The 25,469-nt window shown below is 42.9% G+C and overlaps 1 protein-coding gene across 1 annotated transcript in view; it reads right to left on the reverse strand.

Moving 5' to 3' along the window:
- Positions 1-4,386: 4,386 nt before the first annotated feature.
- p4hb (prolyl 4-hydroxylase, beta polypeptide) overlaps positions 4,387-25,469 on the reverse strand; it is a 39,578-nt gene continuing 18,495 nt past the window's right edge. Inside the window, exons 4-11 of the mRNA XM_073026354.1 lie at positions 22,409-22,546; positions 16,361-16,465; positions 14,818-14,943; positions 13,680-13,880; positions 11,773-11,893; positions 11,260-11,441; positions 6,944-7,030; positions 4,387-5,117 (exon numbers count right to left, since the gene is read on the reverse strand). Coding sequence (XP_072882455.1) covers positions 5,022-5,117; positions 6,944-7,030; positions 11,260-11,441; positions 11,773-11,893; positions 13,680-13,880; positions 14,818-14,943; positions 16,361-16,465; positions 22,409-22,546 — 1,056 coding nt within the window. The 3' untranslated portion in view covers positions 4,387-5,021. The remainder of the gene's footprint in view (positions 5,118-6,943; positions 7,031-11,259; positions 11,442-11,772; positions 11,894-13,679; positions 13,881-14,817; positions 14,944-16,360; positions 16,466-22,408; positions 22,547-25,469) is intronic.

A 25,469-nucleotide genomic window follows, 5' to 3' on the forward strand; every position in this document is an offset into this window, starting at 1 on the left:
GATGGATAGATGGATAGATGGATAGATGGATAGATGGATAGATGGATAGATGCTTTATTCATCCCCATGGGGAAATTCAAATTTTTTCCAACGTCCCATACACTTGTTGTAGCAAAACTAATTACATACAATACTTAACTCAGTAAAAAAAAATATGATATGCATCTAAATCACCATCTCAAAAAGCATTAATAATAGCTTTAAAAAGTTCTTAAGTCCTGGCGGTAGAATTGTAAAGCCTAATGGCATTGGGGAGTATTGACCTCTTCATTGACAAGTTAGCAACAACTTCTTCCCCTCGACCATCCGATTCCAAAATAGATATTGAACCCGTGAACACTACCTCACTTTTAAAATATATTATTGGCTTTACACTGTTTTAAACTATTCAGTATACAGTACTTACTGTAATCTATTTATTTGTCCTATATTATCATTGTACTGCTGAAGTTCACAAATTTCACGACACATGCTGGTGATAATAAGCCCGATTCTAGTCCAGGAAAGGCTGGCAGTGGGTGACAGTTGGCCCGGATCGAATGCATCCTTGGTTGGTGAGAGTAAACAAAAATCGCAAAAGACCCTGACATAATCTCCCAAAGATCTACTGGGGGCAGAAGAGGTGGAGAATTGCAAATGTTAACCCATTCATTCAGAAATGAGGAAGGATGGACCCAGCCTCCACGGGAGAGTCAGTTTAACTTCAGCTGTGGGAGACAATAATCAGGGTGGAATTAATTACCGGTCCGAATTTCGGTCCTTATCACATTAAGCACCATTCTTCCCTGTACCTGCCCAACTACTTAAACACTAGTACACCTGCCTCAACCACCTCGTTCCATATAATCACCTCCTGTATGGGGTTAAAAAAAAATGCCCTTCAACATTTGGTGAATTGTTTCTTCCTCAGCCAGGTACAATTGTGGAAAGCGAATACGTTAGCTTCAGATTTTTTTTAATGGTGCAGGAACTGAGGCGAATGTGGTGCACATGGAACTGTGAAAAGGCATTTGGCAGGCTACTGTATAATAGGAACTTTAAGATGCAAGACCATGCAATCGAAGACTGCGGCAGCGAGTGGTAGCTTTATTGGACCGCAGGGGGATTTCCTATGGCTTCCACCCTCTTCCTTTCCACGTATGATGAAGGGTCGACTTCCTTTCCATAGTTGCTGGCTGACCTGCTGAGTTCCTCCAGCATTTCATGTTAATAATTTCCTGCATCTGCAGTACGTTATTTTACTATAAAGATCAATTTTAATGTAAACGATACAATTCTCAGATCTACAGCTGACATAACAGTGAATTGTGAGGTTGACTGGAGGATATGATAGATGGGTCCCATCGTGGATGAAATTTAAAGGTTCTCGCTGAATACAACAGTGAGCACATAGCAGGAGCGATGCTCGAAAATAGACTGAATGCAGAGAGCCGAAAGGTGACAATTTCCGCAGAGGACAGCAGGAAATTCCGGACAGTCAGCAATGCAACTGGAACCCTGTAGTTGACCCAATAAAACCCAGTAAAGCAGGGGGCTACCTCACCCCCTCACCTGGTCCAATTCAAAGCCTTTGCACTGTGTGGAGGCTGTCAAGTAATCACTAGCCGCTGGGGATCCGCAGATACACATTTCCTCTTGTACTCCAAAGACATGCTGGTTACTAGCTTAACCAGTCTAGAGGTGATTACCTGTGGTGTAGGTGTAGCCAGCCACATCCACACCCATAGCCATGCCCGGTCACAACTGCTTTGCCTGGGTGAACCACTTCCCGCACCGAGGGCAACATAATGATTAGCATAAGGCTTTACAGCAACAGCAATCCCCAAATGGGTCACATACACATACAACTCGCACTTCGACAACCTGCCAACCTTCAGGCTGTGCTATTCAAGGATTTGTGCTAATACTTAGTGACTGTGCTGGGTCGCAACTGTTTTGCACCTTGGCCCTAGAGGAATGATGTTTTGTTTAGCTGTATTAACGTGTATGGCTGAATTACAATAAACTTTAATTCCAACTGCTGCCTGAAAGGAGTTGGTACGTTTCCCCCGTGACTCCAGATTCCTTCCACATCCTAAACAGATATGGTCGACGAGCTTCAGGCTGGGACATCCTCTGACTGTCGGTCATTGATGCAAACGAGCAGTGGGTACCATCTAGAAGGACGAGTTACCCAGAAACACCACCACTTGGAAATCCCCAAGCCACTCACCACCCTGACTTGGAAACATATCACAATTCCTTGTCGCTGGGTCAAAATCATGGAATGCCCTCACCAAGAGCACTATGGGTGTACCCACACCTCAGGGACTGCAGCAGCTCACCACCACCTTCTCAAGGGCAACTAGGGATGGGAAATAAATGCTGGCTTAGCTGGCAACATCTACATTCCATAAATCAATAAATTAAAAATAACTTCCAATGTATACATGGTATAAAGCGAATCATCAACGGGGATGATCAGGGGAATTAATTGAAAGGTGATAAATTACAGGTAAATTAGGGGTACGGGATTGACTGAATTGAGCCACAGATTTGACAGGCTGAATGGCAAATATCAAAGTACAAACCTCAGCTGTTCTCCAATTGCTGGATGAGAACATATTACAACAGAGGCCACAGTAGTGGACTGTGTCCAGCTTGTATCAGATGTCCTGTCCCGTCCAGTCCACGTGGTGGACAAAACTTCAAACGGCCTTCTAGGAACTCTGGCAGGTGTAAACTGAAAATAGTGGTTCAGACCCACTTCAAACACCGGTGTGGTTCACCACCCCGCATGCGGCAGGAACCATTACTTTCTCATTGACAACACAGACAGCCACTCCTACTGAAGCCTGTGAAAGATTTGTGCCCAGCACCTCATTAAGACAAGCAGGTTGAGGTTGTGCCTGGGGAATGCTGAGGGTGGGGGTGCAACAGGGCAGCCTGGTAGAGTGGCAATTAGCACAGCACCAGCGACCCAGGTTCTATTGCTGCTGCTGTCTGCACAGTTTGTACATTTTCCTTATGGCCCTGTGGGTGTAAACAGGTAGTGCCGGCTCATTGGTCAGGAAGGACCCATTACTACTGTACTTCTAAATAAAAAATGAAGTAACCAAACAGCTGAGAACAGCTTCAATGACACTGGAGCTTGTCTGTAGGTTACAAACCCCCAATTACAAATGAACAAGCTCCCATATTAAACTCAAAAGTGATGTACACAAGTTTGTCCTTTGGAGAAGCAGAACTAGCTCCTTTCTTTCTCTACTTGAGATTGTTCTTCATCAATCTTACACATGTGACTCTATTCATTACAATAATATGGCAACGTTACCGATCAAGTGAGTGTACAATTCCAACTTGCAGACTAAATCAACAATTGACAAACTGGGACTGTGTGGAGGGATGGTCTGCAGAGAAAAATGAAATATACAGATTTCAGATTTGGTTCAGAATAGTGTGCGGTGTTTGTGTCTGATCATGTGACATTTTTTTCCCATTTTACATTAATCAGAAAAATAAAACTGGTGGATGAAGTGCAAAATAGGCTCAAAGTAACAAGTGGAATGGACTGCCAAGGGCTAGCATAAACTCAATGGGCTGAACAATCTTTGCCTAAGAAATACATCAGCTATTGCTGATACTTTGGGTGGCAGGTTGGAGATGTGTCTCTATCAAAAGAGGTGCAAGGTGCTCCTTCCCTCCAATAGCTTGCAGGTCACCCTTGGGTAAGCCTGATCATGGTCACATGAAACCATGGGAACAGGTGGATGGTCATATGAGCAGCTGGTGCATATCACAAGCCCTGGTTGTGTGACCACTGATGCCAAGCAGACAATCTCTGAGGTATTGATAATGGCTAGGATCATCCATCTTGTAAAGACATTGCCCAGAAGGATCTAATTAGCCTAGATCTACCACGGTCATGAGACCACGATCATCCACGTGATATGACAGCACTTAATAATAACTGCTGCTGTTGCAAACTCCAAAATGCAGATTACGACTGAAGCAGATCCAGCTGAGTTCACTACACGAGATAGTCAACAGACGCTTATTTGAATGGGGAAGAACAGAATCCTGTGAGCAGCATTTAGTCACTGGCCCCATACTTACCATGGGTAACATTTTACCACTGGCACCATGCTTGTTATGGGAATCACAACCCAAATACCTTTGGCTCGGGGGGGGGGGGGGGGGAAGAGAAACAGAAAAGACAACCAACCAGCTTGACAAAATGCCCCCCATTCCTGATGAAGGGTCTCAGCCCAAAACATTGGCTACTCTTTTCTCACGGATGCTGCCTGGCCTGCTGAGTTCTTCCAGCGTTGTGTATATATTCTTTGATCCACAGCATCTGCAGTTGTATTTTTGTGTTTTGACAAAATGCAACCAGGAGTCTCAGAATGGAAAAGTTTAATCTTTCTTTAATTTCATCCTGGCCACCAAATTTTTGCCTCCATTTAAGCACATCGGAATGCTTGAAGAATTGCACAACTCAGATGAAGCCCTCTCCCTCTGCTTCATCTACTGCGTGATCCCATCTGCCCCACCCACCAAAAAAAAAGCTGATCTTGGGTCCAGATTTTGAAACTGAAATAGAAGAGTCCCTGAGTTATAAAACTAGATGCCTCTTCCTTTAAACTTCTGAACAACCCCAAAGCCCTCCCCCCCTCTAATTCTTTTTCTTCCCCCAGCAGTGGCCTCTAGTTCACTCACCTCTATTTAGGCACTCAGACAAGTGCGAGAAAACTGTCCATCACCAGGTAAAGACGCAATGTTAATACAAACAAGTTAAAAATCTGTACAAAAGTACATTACATGAATCAGTAACAGGAAACAAAAAAAGTCCAAAGTATAGATGTGGCTTGAACAATTAAGGATGGTGATCCCTAATAAATTAACAAAATGAAAACTGCACAATGTGCACTGACAATTGGCTGCATATTCCCTGGTTTTATCAACTTAGACTTGATGCCGAATATTTCATGTTTACTGCATTTTGAATTGTACAAAAAGCTGTAGTGTTTTTGGTTGCAATTTTATAATTCATCTTTAAGATGATCAGCTTCTTCATCATCTGTTTCCCCATCTGTCTCTTCATCTCCTTCCTCCTCCTCTTCCATGTCTTCAAGGTCCTACAGGACAGGAGGTGGGGGTGAGTAAGAGGCAGCAATCCAGGCAAGTTGCTCACAGCATTACATCAGACTCATCCCCACACCAACCTCCCCCTCATTTCCAGGAAAGTCCCACAACCCACCAATACTGGCAGAGCTTTGGAATGGGAAAGGCATCTGTAGACGTCACTTGCTAAACTCAGAGCGCAAATAATAGTAGCATTCTTAGCAGCCAATGGCATCTTACTGAAAATAAAATCTCAGCCTCCCCACCCACTTTCCAAACGTTAAGGCAACATCCCAAGTTGCGAAGCTCAAGATTCAATGTAAGCATCTCTTCGCCTGAGCAGTGACACTAAACTGCCCACAGTGGATAAAGAAAAAGCTTAGCAACAGGTTATTAAATCAGATTATGGATATGGGTGGCAGGGTGGTGATATATCTCTACCAAAGTAGGCACAAGGCACTCCTTCCCTCTGCCAGCCTGCAGATCACCCTTGGGCGAGGTGTAGCACCTGCTCAGTCCCCTCCGACCACTCAGGGTCACGTGAGGCCATGGGAGCAGGTGGCGGATGGTCAAATGGACAGCTGGTACATATCACAAGTCCTGGTTACGTGACCACTGATGCCAGGCAGCCTCTGAATATTGATAAAGGCATCTTGAAGACACTGCCCACTACTTTTACAGAAAAAATTACTAAGATGACTGCCCACGTCATACGACAGTACATAATGATGAGGAGTCTTTAAATTCTGGCTGTGCATCTCATTAGATCAGATTACTGTGTGATTCATGTAGCAACCAATCTAGTGCTGACACATCCAGATTTGTATACCTAAAGATAAATCAGCCGGTCAAATATTCAATGCTCTGGGAATAGGTACTGACTTCACAATACTCTACACATCTCCCTTCCCACATTACAATGAAGTAATTGCAATACTGTCAACCAGCAAGTGAATAACAACACAGCAGAGAGAAAACTCCAAAGGTAGTGGGGTGGGGAAGGGGATTGGGGCATTACCCAGCGACAGTTCATACTGAAGGCAAAAACACAGCAATACACTCTGGAAGTACGTAACTGACTGAAGCTCACCACAAATTGCCCCAGAGCAAGCTGCAATTAGCAGCAACCACATTAATCAACACTCAGTTAATTAGCCACAGCAGCCAGAACCATTTCGGCTCCTGGTTACAGGGAAGATCTCAGAAGGACACAAAAGCTTTAGGGGGCGCAAAAGAGGTTTCCCAGGATGCTGCCCAAATTTGAGAGCATACCTCATGAGCAGAAATTAGACAAACTTCAGATGTTTTCTCTAGAACAGGCTGAGGGGAGACAGGACAGCAGCTGAACATTGTGGGTAGATTTGGTACAAAGCCAGCTTCTTTCAGGGTCAAAATCTCTAACATGCATTATGGTGAAGGGGGCAAGTCCACGGAGATGCACAGGGCAGAGGCTTTTTTTAAATATACACTGGTGGGCTCCTGGAATGCACTGCTAAGCAGAGAAATAAATACATGACGTTCAAGAGGCACACAACTGCAGAGAATAGAGGGATACAAAGTGGGCAGAAAGGATTAGTTTAGCCAGGCATTTAACTACTAGTTCAATTAGTATGGCACATCATGGGCTGAAGATCCAACACCCGTACGGCAAGAGGCAGCACCTGTGCTTCCCACAGAACAATGGAACACACGGTACCTGGCCAGACTACAAATCACCTTGCTGTGTTTCAGCTGTTGTCGTGAGAGGAGCTTTTCTCCTTCCCCCGAAGCCCCAGGCTGGCAGTAAGCACCCAGACCAACTAAACCAATCTGACAGTGGATGACCCCATGTAGTACTCACCTCCTCTGCAGCACCTCCATCTTTTCCTCCACTTTCTAAGAATTTGATGAACGCTTCAAGTGTTCTCTCGCCATTGTAATCTATGACCTGCAAATACAAATTCACATTTCAGGAAAAAAACAACCACTTCAACACTCTGGTTACTGCTGACTTCATGTGATGTGGAAAAATCATTAGGAAGATTAAAGATAACTCCTTCAAACTACAGGTAATATTTCTAAATAAACTGAAATGCACATCAGAACATCCCTTTCAAAGCAGTATTTACCCCAGAGTTGCAGCTCTATAAACGCAAGGTAGTTCACACTTGGGAGTACACGTTCAGCTCTGGTCGCCACATTTTAAGACAATTGTGGAATAATTAGCGAGGGCTACAGAGGAGACTTACCAGGATAAATAACAATCCTGGGGGTGTGGTGTGGGGAGAAAGTTGGATCACTAGTTAACAGGCAAAGCACTGGACAATAGAGTGGTGCACAGCTAGAACTGATGGCAGAGGCTGATTCGATAAGGGCATTTGGGACTCTTCGATAGGCACATGGATGAACGAAAAATTGAGGCTTATGGGCTATGTAGGAGAGGGGGGCTGGATTGATCATAAAGTTTACACAGGTCAGCAAAAAAACCACGGGCTGAAGGGCCAGCAGTGTACTATTCCATCTTAACCATTAGAGGCCTATGCACATTAGTCACCAAAGGACAACAGGTGGAACAAGCTATTAGAAAGGCAAATCACATATAGAGCCTTTATTGTGAGGTTTGTGTACTGAAGTGAAAATGACTTACTGCAAATATACAAGGCCTTCACCTGAAGTACATGTAGAATTTCTGACCCCTACTACCCAAGATACACACTACATCTTAGCAAAGATCTATCAGACTGGTTGCAGGACCAATGGGTTCATCCTAAGCAGAGATAAAGATAAGGGAAGATAGCTGTCCAAACTTACAAGAAGAGATCTAACTAATAGTTAGATCTGACAGGCTCAATGCTAGATATTAGCTGGATGTTATTCTCTGGCTGAGAAGCCCAAGCTGGTAGGATGGTCAATCTCAGACCAAGGAGGTGGCTATTTGGAACATGAATGGGAGAATTTCTTCTCAGGAGAGTGGCAAATCTTTTAATTTCTCCATCACCAGGCCAAGTCATCAAGGTCATTCAAAACAGACCTTGAAAAAAACATTTTCAAAACAGACTGCAGGGTGAGAATCAAGGGATATGGAGATAGTGCAGGAAGTGGCAGTAAGGGAGATCAAACAGATTTTGCAGATGCTGAAAACCTTGAGCAACATTACTGCCCAACTTGAATTCCTCCAGCAGCTTGTGCATGTCTAAAGGAGATCAGACTGATGACCATAAGATAGTGGTCGCCAACCTTTTTTAAGCCCAAGATCCCCTACCTCCGCCTTAGTGAAAGGCAAGATCGACCTACTAAATCGTTTAGACACTAAGTATTTAAGTAAACTACTTAAGAACTTTTAAAAGCTATTATTAATGCTTTTTGAGAGAGTGATTTAGATGCATATCATATTTTTACTGAGTTAAGTATTGTATGTAATTAGTTTTGCTACAACAAGTGTATGGGACATTGGAAAAAATGTTGAATTTCCCCATGGGGATGAATAAAGTATCTATCTATCTAGACACACGCATGCGCACTGGGCAGAAGGGACCGGAAGTCAAACCCCGCAGCCCCGGAAGCAGTCCTCTTTGCAGGTGGCTTTCCGTAGCAGGAGAGTTGCTATGTTACCATTACCTTAATTGGTATTACTTATCTTTATAATGCTCATATTACAACACCTTTAATTCTGTGTTTCATTATTTCATTTTATTTTATTTCAACACGAAAAATAAATGAATAAAAATTGACTGTTGCACTCGGTGTGATGACTGGGGCTGAATACATTCTGCTAGTTCCCTGAAATTTGGCTCATAACTACAGACAGCCAGTTTGAGAGGTGTCTGTCAGTAAGACAGCTCCTGTACTTAGATTTAATAATTGTTATCCGTTGCAGCACAGTGCCCTCACAAACCTCCTGACAAGACTGAATATTTGAATGGACTGTTTCCTTTGTTAGACTGAATGTTGAACCTGTCACGTTTTTCAGGTGTTTTGTATTGGTAAACTGTTACTGAGACACGAGTATAAGTTTGAGGTATGCAAGCTAATGACACCACTGTTTTTTGTTTCCCAGTTCTTGTACATTTGGGGAATGTTGGAATTTAAAGGGGGAGAAGTGTTATAATGAGAGCATTATCAGACATCCCACCCTGCAAAAACTCATTTCAGGGAGGTAGCACCATTAATTTGCGGTAGACTCCCAGGAGAGGTGGGATGTCTGCAATCCAGTAGCTCCTGAGCAGCGAGCCAGCTAGTTTAAATAACGTTAGCTATGCTAATGAACGAATGACACCTGTTAAACTCACCTCAGCATGTCTTTTACATTTTAACCCACCATGGGCAACAGAAAACTCACTGTTGCAAACAGTGCAGTGAGCAACACTGTCATTATTTTTGACCCCTATTAGGCAGGGGTACACTTTAGTGTAGTCTGGGGTGAAGTACATTTTACATTTTCTTTTCTCTAGGAACACTCTGCCATGGCACGCTCGCTCCTCCCTCCCCCTCTCAAAAAAAAACCGAGTTCCGGGATATTGTATATAATTTGCCGCTATCAATATGCAGGAGACTCCCAGAACTTCGGGAGAGGTGGGATGTCTGCATTATAAAGATAGGTTGATGCCGATTAGGATCATGGTGATGTAGCGGTGCTCCCGCTGCGGAGAGCTGTTTGTGGGGAGAGGTTGTTTCCGGGTTGTGGGGTTTTGCTTCCAGTCTTTTCTGCCCGATGCGCAATTTTTGTTTTTTTTTCCCCTGGGATCTACCAGGAAAGTCTCAAAGATCGACTGGTTGGCAACCACTTCCATAAGACATTGGCCATTCTGTCCAGTCTTCATTCCATCATGGCTATTTATCCTCTCACCCCATAACCACTGACATCCTTACTAAGCAAGAACCTATCATCCTCCACTTTAAATATACCCAGTGAGTTGGCCTCCACAGCTGTCTGACGCAATGAATTTGTCAGATTTGCCACCCTCTGGCTAAAGAAATTGCTCATCTGTTCTACACGGATATCCCTCAAGTCCTAGACTCTCCCATTATAGGAAATATCCTCTCCACACCCACTCTCCAGGCCTTTCAATATTTTAAAAGTTTCACTGATATTCCCTTGCATTTTTCCAAATTCCAGTGAGTACAGGCCCAGAGCCACCACTCTTCATACATTAACCTTTTCATTCCTGGAAACATTGTGAATCTCCTCTAGAGCCTTTCCAATGCCAGTACATCTTTCTTGGATAAGGAGCCCCAAAACTGCTCGCAACAGTTAGAGTGCAGCCTGACTAATGCTTTGATTACACCCCTGCTTTTATATTCCAGTCCTCTTGAAATGAATGCTAACCTTGCATCTGCCTTCCTTACACTGACTCAACTTGCAAATTAACCTTTACAGACCCCTGCACAAGGACTCCCAAGTCTCCTTGCACCTGTAATTTCTGATTTCTCCCACTTAACAATCTATACCTTTATTCCTTCTACCAACGTGCATGACTATACACTTCCCGACACCGTATCCATCTGCTGCATTGTCCATTCTCCTATTCTATCCAAGCCCTTCTGCAGGCACTCTGCCTCAACACCATCACCCATCTTCGTATTGTCTGCAAATTTGGCTACAAAGTCATTATTTCTACCTTCCAAGTCACTGACGTATAGCATGAAAAGGAACAGTCCCAACTCCAAACCCGGCAGCACACCAGTCAGTGGCGGCCAACCTAAAGCTCTATTCCCGCTCTGCCTCTTGCCAGTCAGCCTATCTTCTACCCATGTTAGTGGATCATGGATTGTGGAGTGGTTTCAAAGTCTGATGGTCCATTCAAGTTCCCACTTCTAAACCCTTATGTGACAACACTGAGTTGCATCTGATCACACAATAAACCATAGGAAACAGTCAGACTACTCTAACTATTCAAAGCATGTTTAAATATTCATTTACAGCACAGCAGACTTATCTAAGCCTCTATTTAAAATATTCAGAGTCAGTGAATAAGTTACTGTAATTCATGATTCTAAAAAAAGGAACAGGCCACCTCATTCCAGCAAAGGCAGTCACATCCAGCTTGAACCGAGCTATTTATGGCTGGAATGGTGGCTTAAATAGGCTGGTGGAGAAATGGCCAGGAATCCAAAGTCATCTCTCCTGCCCAGGGGCCAATGGCCATTACATGGTTGCTGAATCACACTGATCATTACCTTCTTCTCAGAGCCTGCAGGGAAGAACTTCAGCGTAGGGAAGCTGTGGATCTTCACAGCTTCAATTTCATTCGCTGTGGAGTCCATCTTTGCAATGACTATTTTCTCATCATCCTTGTACTTTTCTCCTAGAGATTCCCAGATTGGAGCAAGCTGTTTGCAGTGACCACACCATGGGGCATCTGGGTAGAAAAAGCAGATACTTTATGCATTGCATAATCCTAAATTTACAATGGTACAAATTTTATATAAATTCTAGTGCAATTTCAGAACACCAAGATTTAGGAGCTTTGTTCACCATTCTCAATCCTACACTAATCACCAGACATTTTAAAGTGGCACTGAGGAAACCCACGCTGTCAGGGCAGAACGTACAATTTCCTTACAGACAGCGGCAAAATTTAACCCAGGCTGTAAGCACTGTAATAGTGTTAAGCTAACTGCTACATTTAGTGCAAGATTCAAGGCTCAAGAGAAATTAGTTAATTTAAAACTCAAACCTTTTGGACTTACAGAATTCAACAAAAACATCCTTTGTTTCATCGAAGACAACTTCCTCAAAATTTTTGCCAACAAGGACCTTGACAGGTGCTTTGTTCCAGTCTTCAGAAATGTCTTGGCTCATGAGATGAGGCTAAATATCATAGACAAAATTAGCATCTTTAACTTGACACTTCAAAACTTTAAATTCAAATTTATGTACAAGCAACAGAATCTCAAAGGTCACAGCACAGATTTGGCCCATCGAGTCTGTATCAGTTCACTGTCAAGGTAGCCTCAATTCCACACCTTCTTTCACGAAAGCAAATTCTCTTGGATCTAGCACTTTAAACACTAACTGAATCTGCCTCTACTAACTACCAATGACAGCTGCACAGGACAGCTTCATCATAGGCACAAACCTCCCCAGCATAGAGGGCATCTTCACAAAGCGATGTCTCAAAGGCTGCTTCCATCATTAAAGATCCCCATCAACAGGTAATGCTCTCGTCTCATCACTACCATAATAGGAGATACAGGAGCCCAAGATAGTGTGTTCTTTTAGGATCAAACTTCTTCTTCCCCTTTACCAGATCAGTGAATGGAAAATAAACCCGTGTATACTACCTCTAATCTTGGTTCTTTTCTCATTACTTATTTAATTCAATTTTAATACACATTTCTTACTGTAATTTGTTTTTTGTACTGCTATGTACTGTGGCCACAACACATGCCAGTGATATTAAATCTGAGTCTGAACGCATTCCACGCTTTAACCACTACAAAAAACACTAATTTCTTTTGATAATCATGTTCATTCCATGTCCACTTCTTGACCTTTGACTCATGAACCTGCTAACTGTAGATTTATAAAAACTGGCGCACATTTACTATATTTACTGTAACTGATCTACAGAACTGGTCAGCTCAGGGCAGTGGCCTTAGAACTTTTCCTGTAGCTCCAGTCTGTGATCTGAGGTTTTGAATTCATCTTAGAGAACTGCACCCCATGAACCAGGAATACATGTCTAACCCTTATGAACACAAGGCACACAAATCAATGCATACAAAAATCAAGCAAACTTAGTTTAAAATCGTATTTTGCAACCTTAAAACTAGCTTTACCCTGGCCTCAAACTGATTTGCTTAATCTAAGCTCAATACCGTGGATGCACACTTCCATCCAGTGCAGCCCATTTCAATCCAGGCTTCCTTCGTACTTCTATCATTTGATACCTGTTCAAAATGATCCCAAAATGCCTTCTGCAAAAGTGCTGTGGCATCAATTCCGATTGGCACAGGACCACAATTCTGCCAGCTCCTCCACTCCTGCAATTGGGGGGGTGGACACCCCAATTGTGGAGGAAAGCATGCCTAGTTACAGTTGCAACTTTAGGACATGCTCAATTTTCACTCACTAATAGCACCCATCCTGAACTTCTTGCCTTCTCATTTGCACAAATACAGGTCCTCCCCTGGTTAGTTAGAACTGCTTGGAACCTGTACGTTTCAGAAATGAGGTACCCAATAATATATACGCATAACAGAACCAAGGGCAACATGCGGTTAAATCAGATCACCCAACATCTGCAAGTTCTAGTCCACTGAAGGCCTGTGCTGGGGTTAGAGGACTGTTTATGTGGGTGGGAAGGATGGAGGGAAGTAAAGATCTTTTTCTGCCATTCTGCTGCTTGTGTTCTGTTGACGAGCATGGTAAGCTGGTACTGGGATATGGCGCAACACTTGCACATCCTTAGGTTGCTGGTTAAAGCAAATCACATTCACGGCATGTAAGTAAATGAATCTGATCTCTCCAAATCCAGCAGGTCCCCCGAGGACATGCAGCCTCAATTTCTCCAAGCTCTACACCATCAACTTTCCCTTTACACTAGGGCAAACGTTTTTCATTGCAGATTCATGCAGATGATGAAAGGCCTCACCTTCAGCTTCCCTTCCAAGAACTGGCTGCAGAAGTTTTTGACATTCTCCACTGTGATGTCTTCTGTCTCTGGCTTGTACTTGGTCATTTCCTCCTCAAGTGTGATGAGGCGAATGGCAGGACATTCCTCCTTCTTCAAGCCAAAGAACTCCAGAACCCTCTGGTTGTCTTCAACTTCGCTGTCAATGTAGATGAACAGAACCTATCAGGAAAGTCGAGGGGAAGAAAGTCAATTGACCGAAGGAACAAACTGCATTTCAGCTCAAGACAATAATTGTACACCATGTTTTCCTCCATCTGAACCTCCAATAGGATACACCAGTAAACTTCTCACAACCTTCTCTGATCCAAGAGCCACACCTCACCTGTTTAGTCTTACTTGATTGGTTTCAGTACACCATCTACTCTTCCTGAAACATTCATTTCTGCCCAGGTTTGGGGACTGAATGGTCAATGTTCCCATTGTAGGTTAATCTAAATTTGTACTAATACCACATGAACATCTACACCAAATGTCCCTAACCTGGGGTCCATGGCATAGAGGTTGGGAACCCCTGCCTCACACCATGAATCAGTGACTACCAAGGCCCTACAAAATTTGCCAACTTATTCAATACAGCCCAAAACTTTATGTGCACACCCAGATACGAAAAGGCACATCATTCTTAAACTGGCAAGCTCTAAAGAATGACCATTGTAGATTTATCTGGCCAACATAAATTAGGAATCATAATGACAACTTCAAATACCCGATTCATATAACAAGGGAATACAAATCTAATACGAAACCCAGTTCCTATAACTAATGTATGATTTGGCAGACAAGTTGAAAATTTCCATAATGCTCCGTACAACTAAGATTTCCACTTGTTCACTGAAACTTGCCACTGTCTCAAAATGGTAGGAATACAATTTGTACCCAGGCACAACTTATACCCTGATGCACTAACATTTAGAACTGGCTCTCAGAACCAGAGTGAACAACAACTTCATGCCAACTCCAGATAAGTAAACACAATAAATCTGACTTGAGAACATGTTCCAAATGTGAAGACATGTGTTGACAGTTTCCTTTAAGGCTGGCATCTTAAGGCACTGGTAGACTTTCCCAGTTGGACAAAGATCACTGGCATACTTACATTCCCCTTAAAGTTTCCTGCTGCACTCTTGAAGTTGTTCAGTTTGTCCTCAAAGGTGCGCGAGCTCTTGGGGATGAACAGCAGCATGTGGGTTTTGATATCACCACCAAAGATCTTTGGGGCAGACTGCAAAAGAACCCAGAGCAGGCTATAGTCAGTATTGAAAAATTTTCCACAGGAACATGTCAACCACCACTCATACTTCACAGCTCCCCTGTGAATCAGCAGATTCTGGATATACCCAATTCAACCTCATTTAATTAGGTATCTATTGTTAAATTAACCTTAGAATAGGTTAAACAGTCGACAACATTGAGACGTGTACTGTGCCATACTATTCTATGTACTCACATGCTCCAAAGTCCAGCTCCTGCAAGGCCAACTTACAGAAACTGATCCACTGGCCACAGTAAACCCTCCAACACCTGTTTTCCTACAAACTTCAAGTGTTCCAAACTCCATCAATCCGAGCTTTCAAAAACTCAACATCCAGGGTGCCCAGAAGTAGCAATTTTAACAGTACGGTATGGGTTCGCATCTCTAAACAGGCAACCACTTAACCCTCAGCTCTAGATATTGAGGAAGGCACATACTCCAAATCTTTCATTCTTTCAAAGGAAAAATAAAACTAAATGTTCATGGGATGTGGATCTCACTGGCAATGACAGCAATTACTGCCCATCTAATAGTCCCAAGTTCAGGACTTGCACTCTACACTAGGTAAATGGAAGATCTCCTTCCATCAATGACATCTGCAAACCAGGTTATTCAACACAAGGCAGGCCATTCAGCCCAACTTTGCCATGGCAACTACGTTGCCTATTGAGCTGGTCCCATTTCCCTGCATTTAGTCCACATTCCTCTAAATCTGGGACTCCCAATCTGGGGTCCACAGGCCCCTTGCTTAATGGTATTGATCCATAACAGAAAAGATTGGGAACAGCTGTCCAAATGTCTTTTACATTGTACCCACCCCTTTCTACTCAAGAGCCGTCACGCATACCAGTGTCTAATAGACACTGCGTTTAGGCCAACTACAAACACAAGACTACATGTAAATTTGGGCTGAAAATGCTGATAGTGGTGAGCACAACTACAGAGTTCCTTGAAAGTGGCAACAGGTAGACAGGGTGGTGAAGATGTTTGGCACACTTCATCAGTTACAACATTGAATACTTAAGCTGTGACCACCATGCTGATCCATGTCAGCGAATCAATGGTACAAAGTTTAACTTAGCCAGGTCACCACTGCACCCCTGTCTTTAACATACCAAAAGGCCCAATGGATAGAATCTGTCTTCACACTACCCTGCCCTTAGAACCAACCACAAACAAAATTGGATAAAAAGCAGCATCTATTCAGACACTGGAGTGTGTGGTATCACTTGTGAGCTGCCCCCAGCACATCCATTGGTCATGCAAACAACACATTTCACTGTTTTGAAGTAAATGTGATAAACAAACAACATCTTCATTCCATCATTAATGGCTTAGCTCAGTGTCAGGATTATGGTTTGAGAAACAGTTCAGACCATCTGCCTACCTGCTCAGTGAACTCAATAACCAGAGGCAGTTGGTTGTTTTTGATAAATTCCACCAGACTGTCTTTAGTAATCTCTCCATCGTAGACATTACGGCCTTCATCGAACTGAAAGAGAAATAAAACAATTGAAATAACATTTGTAAGAATTAGCCCAACTACACATCTGGCAATGTGCTCAAAGAGTAATCATTTTCCTCACAATGACAGGGGGTTTCAGCTGGAAAACTGCACTAGAGACCAGTCACCTTCTTGCAATAGAGATCTGAGAGCGGTCAAACAGAGCAGCTTCCAAAGACTGAATATGTCCCATTGAATAGGCAAAAGCAAAAAGCACAATTCAAAATCAGTGTAGTAACCTCAAACTTTATGCAGTGGAAGCCGAGTTCTCAAACTGAATTAGAAGTTTTAGAATAATTTACAGGGCTCAAAGAAAACCATCAGTGTTAACGCAACACTAGTACAGCTTGGGGTGGAGCTCGGAGTTCAATCCTGGCGGGTCTATAGGGAGCTTGTACATTTTCCCTGCAGCTCTGCGGGTTTCCTCCAGGAGCTCCTGTTTCCATTCACAGTCCAAAAGATGTACATGTTAGTAGGTTAATTGTCATTGTAAATTGTCCTGTGATTAGGCTTGGGTTAAATAGGTGGGGTTGCTGGTTGGTGCAGCTCATTGGGTGGGAAGGGTTTGTTCAATACTCTAAATTAAATAAACACTATGAATTGGTCGTGATTTGCAAGGAACAGGCATGGATTTAATGACAAACTACCATACCAACTCCATCTTGCTTTCTGCAAATACCAGCACTAATTCCAGTATGGATATTAGGTCAATAGAAGTGAAAACCCCAAGATTAAGAATGGAGTTTGCATTACCAAAATTCCTACTGGCTTAAAAGCCAAATTTTAATCTGGAGGCTGAAATACTACCCGCAGTTTGTACAATATTTTTTTGCTTTCTCCCCCTCCTCCACATCCCCCACCCATTACAGACACCCATTTTAAACCCGTCCACAAGTATAGCATGTGAATATGTAGTCACTGGTAACTAGGATACAAATTCCCCCAGTCACCAGTGATCAAGGTATTACTACCCAGGAATATACTGAGGCACTGAAACTGCTCTTAACAGGAGTAACAAGATACCAATTCCTCTAATCTCTGCACAATGGCCTCTTAATTCAAAGGAAATAATAAGGATTCACAAGTGATTTCACACAAAAGTCAACAACTGAAGTTCTTGCAGACAAGGTCAGAACTCTGACAAATGCAAGCTGGTTATTAATAAATCCTACAGAGAATTATAGAGAAAGAGTGTGGAAATTACTGGAAGTAGGTAAGGTCAACATCAGAGCTAAATAAACACAAGAGGATGTGTCAACAGGATCATATTAAGGACAGGGGACAGGTGGAGCATACAAATCAGCATGACTGTGGGGAGAGACTACTATTAACTGTCTTTATTACAATGCAACCCGCAGCTGTTGACAATTAGAGCTACTGAGCCTCCCATGGGATCACTTCAGGCATCTTTCCAATTTCACTTCTACTTGGGGAAGGTGTGGGGGATGAGGGAGAGGACAAATAAGTGCCAACTCTTCTGCAGGCCTCTCACACGTCTTGCTTCAGCACAAGAAACCGCAGTTACAGATCATACCATGCACTTCAGCATTGACAAAAGGCTTGAACCCTGAACCAGATACGACTACTAGTAGCTTAAGTTTAAACTGAAGGGATTTGCGCAAAAACAAAATGATGTACATTTTCTCAGGCTTGTATATTAAGCCATGAAGGAAATAACTTCAGTATACACTCAACAGCCACTATGAGGTAACTCCAATACCCAAAAGTGTCCATTGAATGTACTATAGCCCATCCACTTCAATGTTCAACATGTTGTATTCAGAGATGCTCTTCCACACCCGTGTTGTAATGCACTCTATTTGAGTTACCGTCACCTTGCTGTCAGTTTGAGCCAGTCTGGCCATTTTCCTCTGACCTCTCATTAATAAGGTAGTCTCACTCACAGCAGCTCTCTGGGTGTATTTTGTTATTTACACCGTTCTCTTAACTTTAGAGACTGTTGTGCATGAAAATACTAGGAGAGCAGCAGTTTCTGAGATACTCAAACCATCCTGCCTGACACCTATCATTGCACTGTCAAAGTCAGATTTTCTTCCCCCCATGCTGATGTTTGGTCTGAACAACTGAACCTCGATCACACCTGTACGCTTTTATGGACTGAACTGCCACATGACTGGCTCGACCAGATATTTGCATTAATGAGAGTTGTGGCTGTGGTCTAGTCACTCATGGCACCTAAACACTATACCCATTATAAACAAGCAGCATTCCAACTACAGAACTCAAGTAGGCTCAGGCTCCCCAGTTAAGAAGGGAAGTTAAGCAGATCAACACATCCCTGTAAGACATCAAGCTGTCATAAAGGTGCAAATCCATAAGGAGGCATACAATTATTCTCCACTAGATTTAGCACCAGTGATCGAGACAGCACAAGCTCTACTGAAGCTCAAAAAATAAACACTCAATATTGGCCCTTCACATGTCCTGCAATTAGCGTGTTTAAAGCACTCCAGCTATTCTTCCCAGGAATGGCTGAAGGACAAAACCCCAGTGCTGGATTGGCAAACAAACCCCAGTGAGCCACAGCGGAGATTAGGTAGCACAACTATAGAGGTATCAGTGCACTGTTTCAAAAGGAACACATCATGCCTCAAGTGGAAGTTTTCATTTAAGTTTTGCAAATGGCCTAATAAAACACGGCACATAATGACGAATCCCAAAATTATGGCTGTGGCCTTCATTACAACAGATTGCACTGTGTGTTTCATAGCAATCAAACTGGTGCTGAAGGATCTAGGTTTTTATACCTAGAGATAAATCAGTGAGTCAAACAGGTTCAAAACTCTGGGAATAGGCACCAACTTCACAATACACATTTCTTCCTTTCCACACTAATACTGCCAAACTGGCAAGTGAACAACGTGATATGGCAGTAAGTCCTAAGACAAGAGGGCAGGCAGGGGATTGAGACTACATTACCCAGCTACTGTTTGTACTTAAGATGAACACAGCAATATACTCTGGAAGAAAATAACTAGCTAAAAGCTCACCACTAATTGCCCCGAAGCAAGTTGCAATTAGCAGCAACTGTATTAATGCTCAATTAGCCACACAGGCTAGAACCATTTCAGCTCCCAAGGAAAATATCTCATCAGGAGGAGGCAATAAAAAGGCAGACGCCACAGGTGAAATGTGGCCAGCCCCAACTATTAAATTTACAAGTAACCTAACCTTGATATTGAATTAAGTAACTCTTAAATGAGCACAACTCAAAAAGAGATTTACTTATAATTTTTTTTTTATTTCCCCCACCCAACCTTATCTTAAAGCTGAGCCCACTACACCAGTTGATGTTTCCATTATTACTTGTTCCATATTTATTGACTCATTTTTTAAACTCAAGGTCACTTTCCCCATCAAGTCTATGTTAACACTAAGCATAGAACCCAGCCTCAATCTAATACACTATTCTCTCATACTCTTCAATTTCTACTTCACCAGCTACCTCAGATCAGATAGGTTTCAGGAGCACCGTATGCAGGGCCCTTGGCATTCTCACTGACCACTCCCATCCATCCCAGAATCTCTTTTGACCCCTTACTGTAGGATTAGGGTATAGACTGTTAGGATGGGAAACAGCTTTCTCCCCCAGGCCATAAGACTACAGAACTCCCTTATCAGCACCCAGGTCTCATCATGCCCGAAGCACCATTAGTGTTACACTGTTTAAAGCTTGTTGCAAGTTAACCTCACTGTGCGTTATTTCTGGTAATATTACTGTGTTGTGTGTGTTTTATACACTGCATTGTGCACCTCGGTCCAGAGGAACGCTGCTTAGCTTGGTGGTACATGTACAGCTGAATGACAACAACCTTGAACCGAGAGGGCACTCTACAGCAGTTAATCAATAGGTAAGTGGAACGTGGGAGGAAACCAGAGTACCAAGGAGTGACAAGCTCCATCAGGGGTTAAACTCAGGATGCTGGTAGTGTTCTGTAGCAGCATTAATGCTGTGATACTGTGCCACGAAAATATTTCAACAGCACAGAAGGGATTCAAATACACACAAGGACACTCAGTATTAGAACATTAACCTCAGTAGAATGCGTAGTACCATGGGTTTCTGTACTGAGGATCTTACATGCTTCTCCCTACTATCACAGGGCCACACAGGACAGTGGCATGTTCACGCAGGAGTAAATGAGACCTACATGCACAGCACCATGTGGCATTGCATTTTTGGAGAAAATTTCAGAAATTTGATTCACTAATAGTTAACAAATATTATCTACTATCCAATCATGATGACATCACTGTGAAATGCATGAAGTTTGAAAGAGCCATCACATTCAGAACTTTGAACAAGTGATGGGTTCAAAGGCTGAGCAGATTAAAAAGTGCACTAGCATGCAAATATATATGACATTTCTAAGGACTCATTTTTACTTTGCACCAATCAAAAACACAGGAAGGGGTGGTGGTACCAGCAATGGAAACCTTGTTATCATTTCCTCTCAGCCAGCCTACATTCCTTCAGTGTTCAATTACTGCCACCTGCTGGTCACTGGTTCCAGCTCCACCACCCAACCTAATCCCGTATTAGCAGATGCACACTGCAGTCAGTATCTTCGCTGGGAGGGATTACAGGTTTATGAACAAGTTACCTTGGGTTTTAGGTCACATTTCAAACATTAGTTCATTTCAAAGAATGAACCAAAAGTTCTGAATTATTCATACTTCAAGTGTGTTTAGTCCTAAACCAGTGATCAGGCCAGTAAATGTAAATATGCTACATCAAGGAGTGAAGACCAAGCATGGACTTCTATAATCACCCTTTCACCCATTGTACTGTCAGGAAAGGCATGGACTTCATTTAAAATTAGTGAAGACACTTGGGAAGGATATTTGCTTCCAGTGTTGATTCGAGGACTGCACCTGAAACTGCTTCAACCTATTCCAGTAAAAGTTAGAGAAGGGAAGACACATTATCTCATCATGTAATTGTTTCATCCCTGATGTATACCTTTGCTCCAAATCCTTCTTTAACGGACTACCGGCACATTTGTGAAGTGTTTGACGCGATCCTCACTATTGCTAAGGCCAGCGTCCCATATTCTGATAAAGCAATCTCAATGTCCAGTAATACCTGTTCTGCTTCAATGACCAGTTAGCAAGCGGTAAGAAATTGCCTCAAGTTCATAGATTTAGAATTCAAAACCTTAAACATCAGCGTAGAAGTGTATTTGGACCGATGGAGCACGGTGACATTTTGGCATAAAAATTCCCACTGAAGAATCCCTAATATACATCTTTAGCTGAATGGTTTGGTTTGGTTTGGCAAACCTGAATACCACTGATTATCTTAAGCTGCAACATGCAATCCCACCCTCACTGCCAACTAGTGGCAATCAGGTCATTGTGAACTGGGCAGCGAAGTAACGCAGCTGTTAGCGTAATGTTATCACAGTGCTAGCGACCACCGGTTCAATTCCCGGCAGTCTCTAATAGAGTTCGTATGCTCCCCCCATGACTGCGGCGGTTTCCTCCCACATTCCAAAGATGTACGGTTAGGGTTAGTGAGCTGTGAGCATGGTATGTTACCACCAGAAACACAGCGACACTTGCAGGCAGCCCCAAGCACATCCTTGGACTGTATTGGTCACTGACACAAATGATGCATTTCACTGCCCATTTTGATGTTTTGGTGTACGTGAGACAAATAGAGCTAATTTTAATGTTCTTAAATCTGTAGGAGACAGTCAAGAGAGTGATTAGCCTGATTAGTGAACTGATTAATTGGTAGCGCAGACTCGGGCTGGAAGGGCATGTTACCGTGCTGAATCTCTAAAATAAAGATAAGCTGGGTTCAAAATTTTCAGGATTCAAAGTTGCCAACACAAACCAACTTGGATACAAGCCAAGTCAAAACTAAAGCTACAGCCCCACCCCATTTGATCAAATGCCTTTTACCTTCTTGAAAAGGATAACTCCATCCTCCTTCATATCATACTTGGCAAAGATGTCAGCACTGGAAGTGATTCCAAGCGGCACCTCGTCAATGGCCTCTGCAGCCTGAAGAAATGTTTTGGCATCATTCCCTTCCAAATCCTGCAAAAAGAGATGGCTTTGTCAGACAATTACACCCTAATCATACAAACGGTACAGAATGAGTCTGTTCCAATTAAAGTGAGAAGGGAATGGTTTCACGTTCTGCAGCAGTAGCCAAGACTCACATTAAACAGACTGTGCTTTTAACAGGTTTGAGTAAAATCAGTCTGCCAATCCAAACTTCAATTAGCACTACCACCATCTAGCTGGGAACAATTACACACCCACATGGTTACAGCTGTTCACACAATAATCAGAGCCTAAAAGCAAATTGCAAACAAACATGAATACAACAGCAATCCCAGAAAAATAAACAGAAAAGTCGTTGCTGTGACAGACAGAAATTTACTCCAGAATCAGGTTTATTTTCACTGACACATGATTAATTTGTTTTGCAGTAGCAGTACAAGACAATTAGTGGCAGGGGAGAGAGCAGAAGAGCAGCAGACTAGAATCTGTACTTGGCTGGGGCTGGCGCCTCCCAGTGCTGCCCTCCAGTGTTCGCTCAGTGGACAACTGGATTGTATTTGTCTATGGGAACTGCTATGTACTTGTTCTTGCAGAAATGTGGCTTCAGGACAACAACCCATCCACCAATCCTCAGGCCATTTCACTCAGGGACTTTGACTATTTTTGTGCTATGTGCTGAGCTGTATGTAGTTGTTGGTACTGTTTTGCACCTTGGCCCCAGAAGAACATTTTCATTTGGCCATATACATGTGCTTGCTTGAATGACAATTAACTATAGGTATGGTCATAAATGTGTAGCAGGTGCTCAGAAGTCTCACAGCTTGGACAAGAAGCCATTACCCACCCTAAAAGTCCTTGTTTTTATATTGTTGTACCTTCTGCCTGACAGCTGAGATACCACAGTCCAAAGAGATTGTGGGACAGATGGGAGGAGTTCTTGACAAGGAGTGTTCAGCGAGTGCAACATGCTCTAGATGGGACATGTGTGTTAGATTAAATCTGATGTCAGAGAGAAGCCCTTCTATACCACTGAGTTTGGACCTTTAGTCTCCTATACTTTCTTTATGGTGGTGATGTACAGGATGGTCCAGATGGTGAGCATCCTTAATGATGGATGCCGTATTCTTGAAGCACCTCCTCTTGAAGCTGTCCTCAATTGTGAGGGAAAGCTGTGCGCCTGACAACTGGCCAAGTCTATAATCTTGTTATCCTGTGCACTTAACACTTCATTCCAGGTTGTGACACTAGTCAGAAGGCTCTAAACCAAAGATCTGCAAGTCTTCAGTGACATACCAAAAGTCAAGCTCGTAAGCATAGCCACTTGTGTGCCTTCACCATGATTGCATCAACACAGGGCCTCAAAATATATCCATTGAGACGTTGACACCCAGGAACCTGAAGCCAGGATATAATAATGCAGAAACCGAGAACACCAAGCCAATTTCTAATTTGCTGACAAGCAGAAGCCAACATATTCTAACCAGGTCAGCTATATACAGATAAACAAGTCCTTCAGCCTGTTCAGTCCCTAGGCTAATGTAGGAGATACTACTTCCACCACACACCCCACCCGAAGGAAGAATGGACTCTGGAGGTCATCAGAAAACAAAGGGAGAACATGGTCATGAGGGCTGCATTGTGGACTAATTTTTTTGGGAAGTTTACTATAAAAGAGCCAAGGGATCCAATTTAATCAGTCAGACTCCAGTGGGCCAGCCTCACTGGACTTTTTGCTAGAGAAAAACTGATCTCAAACCACAAGCCCACAGTAGGATGACACTATTACAGGTCAGAGTTCAATTCTAGCTCCATCTGCAAGGAGTTTGTACATTCTCCCTGTGAATGCATGGGTTTCCTCCTCCGGCTTCCTTCTGCAGTCCAAAGGCATTACAATTAGTAGATTAATTGGTCAAATTATTCTGTAACTAGACCAGTTTTAAATAGGTGGGTCACTGGGCATTGGGCTGAAAGAGTCCATTCTGTGCTGTCTCTCCAAATAAACCTGCCTGAAGATCCAATAATTACCAACCTTCCTACCAGGGACAACAACTGCCCATCTGCATTTCAAACCCAGCAGCATGCAGTAGCACAGCAAGTTTTGGGATTAATGCACATGTCCTCGATCAGAATCCATATCACACTCACTACCTGTAGGAATGATGCCTAGTTCCCATCATGCACAGAAATCAAGCAGCCAAATGGGATTATTATTTTATTTTTTATTTTTTTAAAGACTGAGATCAGTTTGCTTAACATTCTAATTGGAAGCCAACTGCAAACTATTCCAACGGGAATTTTGGCAAAGTGGTAAAAACATCAAAAAAAACATTCCAGCTTGTCACGAATGCTGTTTAAACCTTTATCAAAAGGTAGGATGTTGGCAGACTAGAGGGCCTGAGTCACAACGAGAATTTGGCCAGGCTAGGGACCTTATTCCTTTGAAACACAGGAGAAAGAGGGACAACCTTATAGAAATGATTAAATTATGATAGACAGGGTGGTCTTCAGCCTCCTTCCCTCCCCCCCAGGATAGAGTCGATTTAGGGGAATCAAAAAGATTTAAGAGCAACAAGTGGTAACATTTAGCACTCAGGTGGAGAGAGTGCAGAATGAACTGCCAGAAGTAGTTGAGCCAGGTACAATAGTATCGTTTAAGAAGAACGCAACTAGGTACAGACGGGTGGGTTTTTAAGAGGAACATGGGCCAAATGCAGGAAATTTGGGCACTGGTCAGCATAGACTTGAAGGGCTGAAGGGCCTGTAGCTGTGCTGTATTGGTCGATGGCTCATTGTTTTCTACCTCAGACTTTAAATGGCAAGATTAGAAACATCGACAAAATGGAAACAATACCAGTCCAATTCTACGCAATCCTTGATGGTAAACAGCAGTTCAGCTCCTGAGCTCAGTATATCCAACAGTCAATTCTCCCCACAGACAGTATTCAGCCCCAAA

Source organism: Hemitrygon akajei, chromosome 22, assembly GCF_048418815.1.
Source record: "Hemitrygon akajei chromosome 22, sHemAka1.3, whole genome shotgun sequence".
NCBI classification, from domain to species: Eukaryota; Metazoa; Chordata; class Chondrichthyes; order Myliobatiformes; family Dasyatidae; genus Hemitrygon; species Hemitrygon akajei.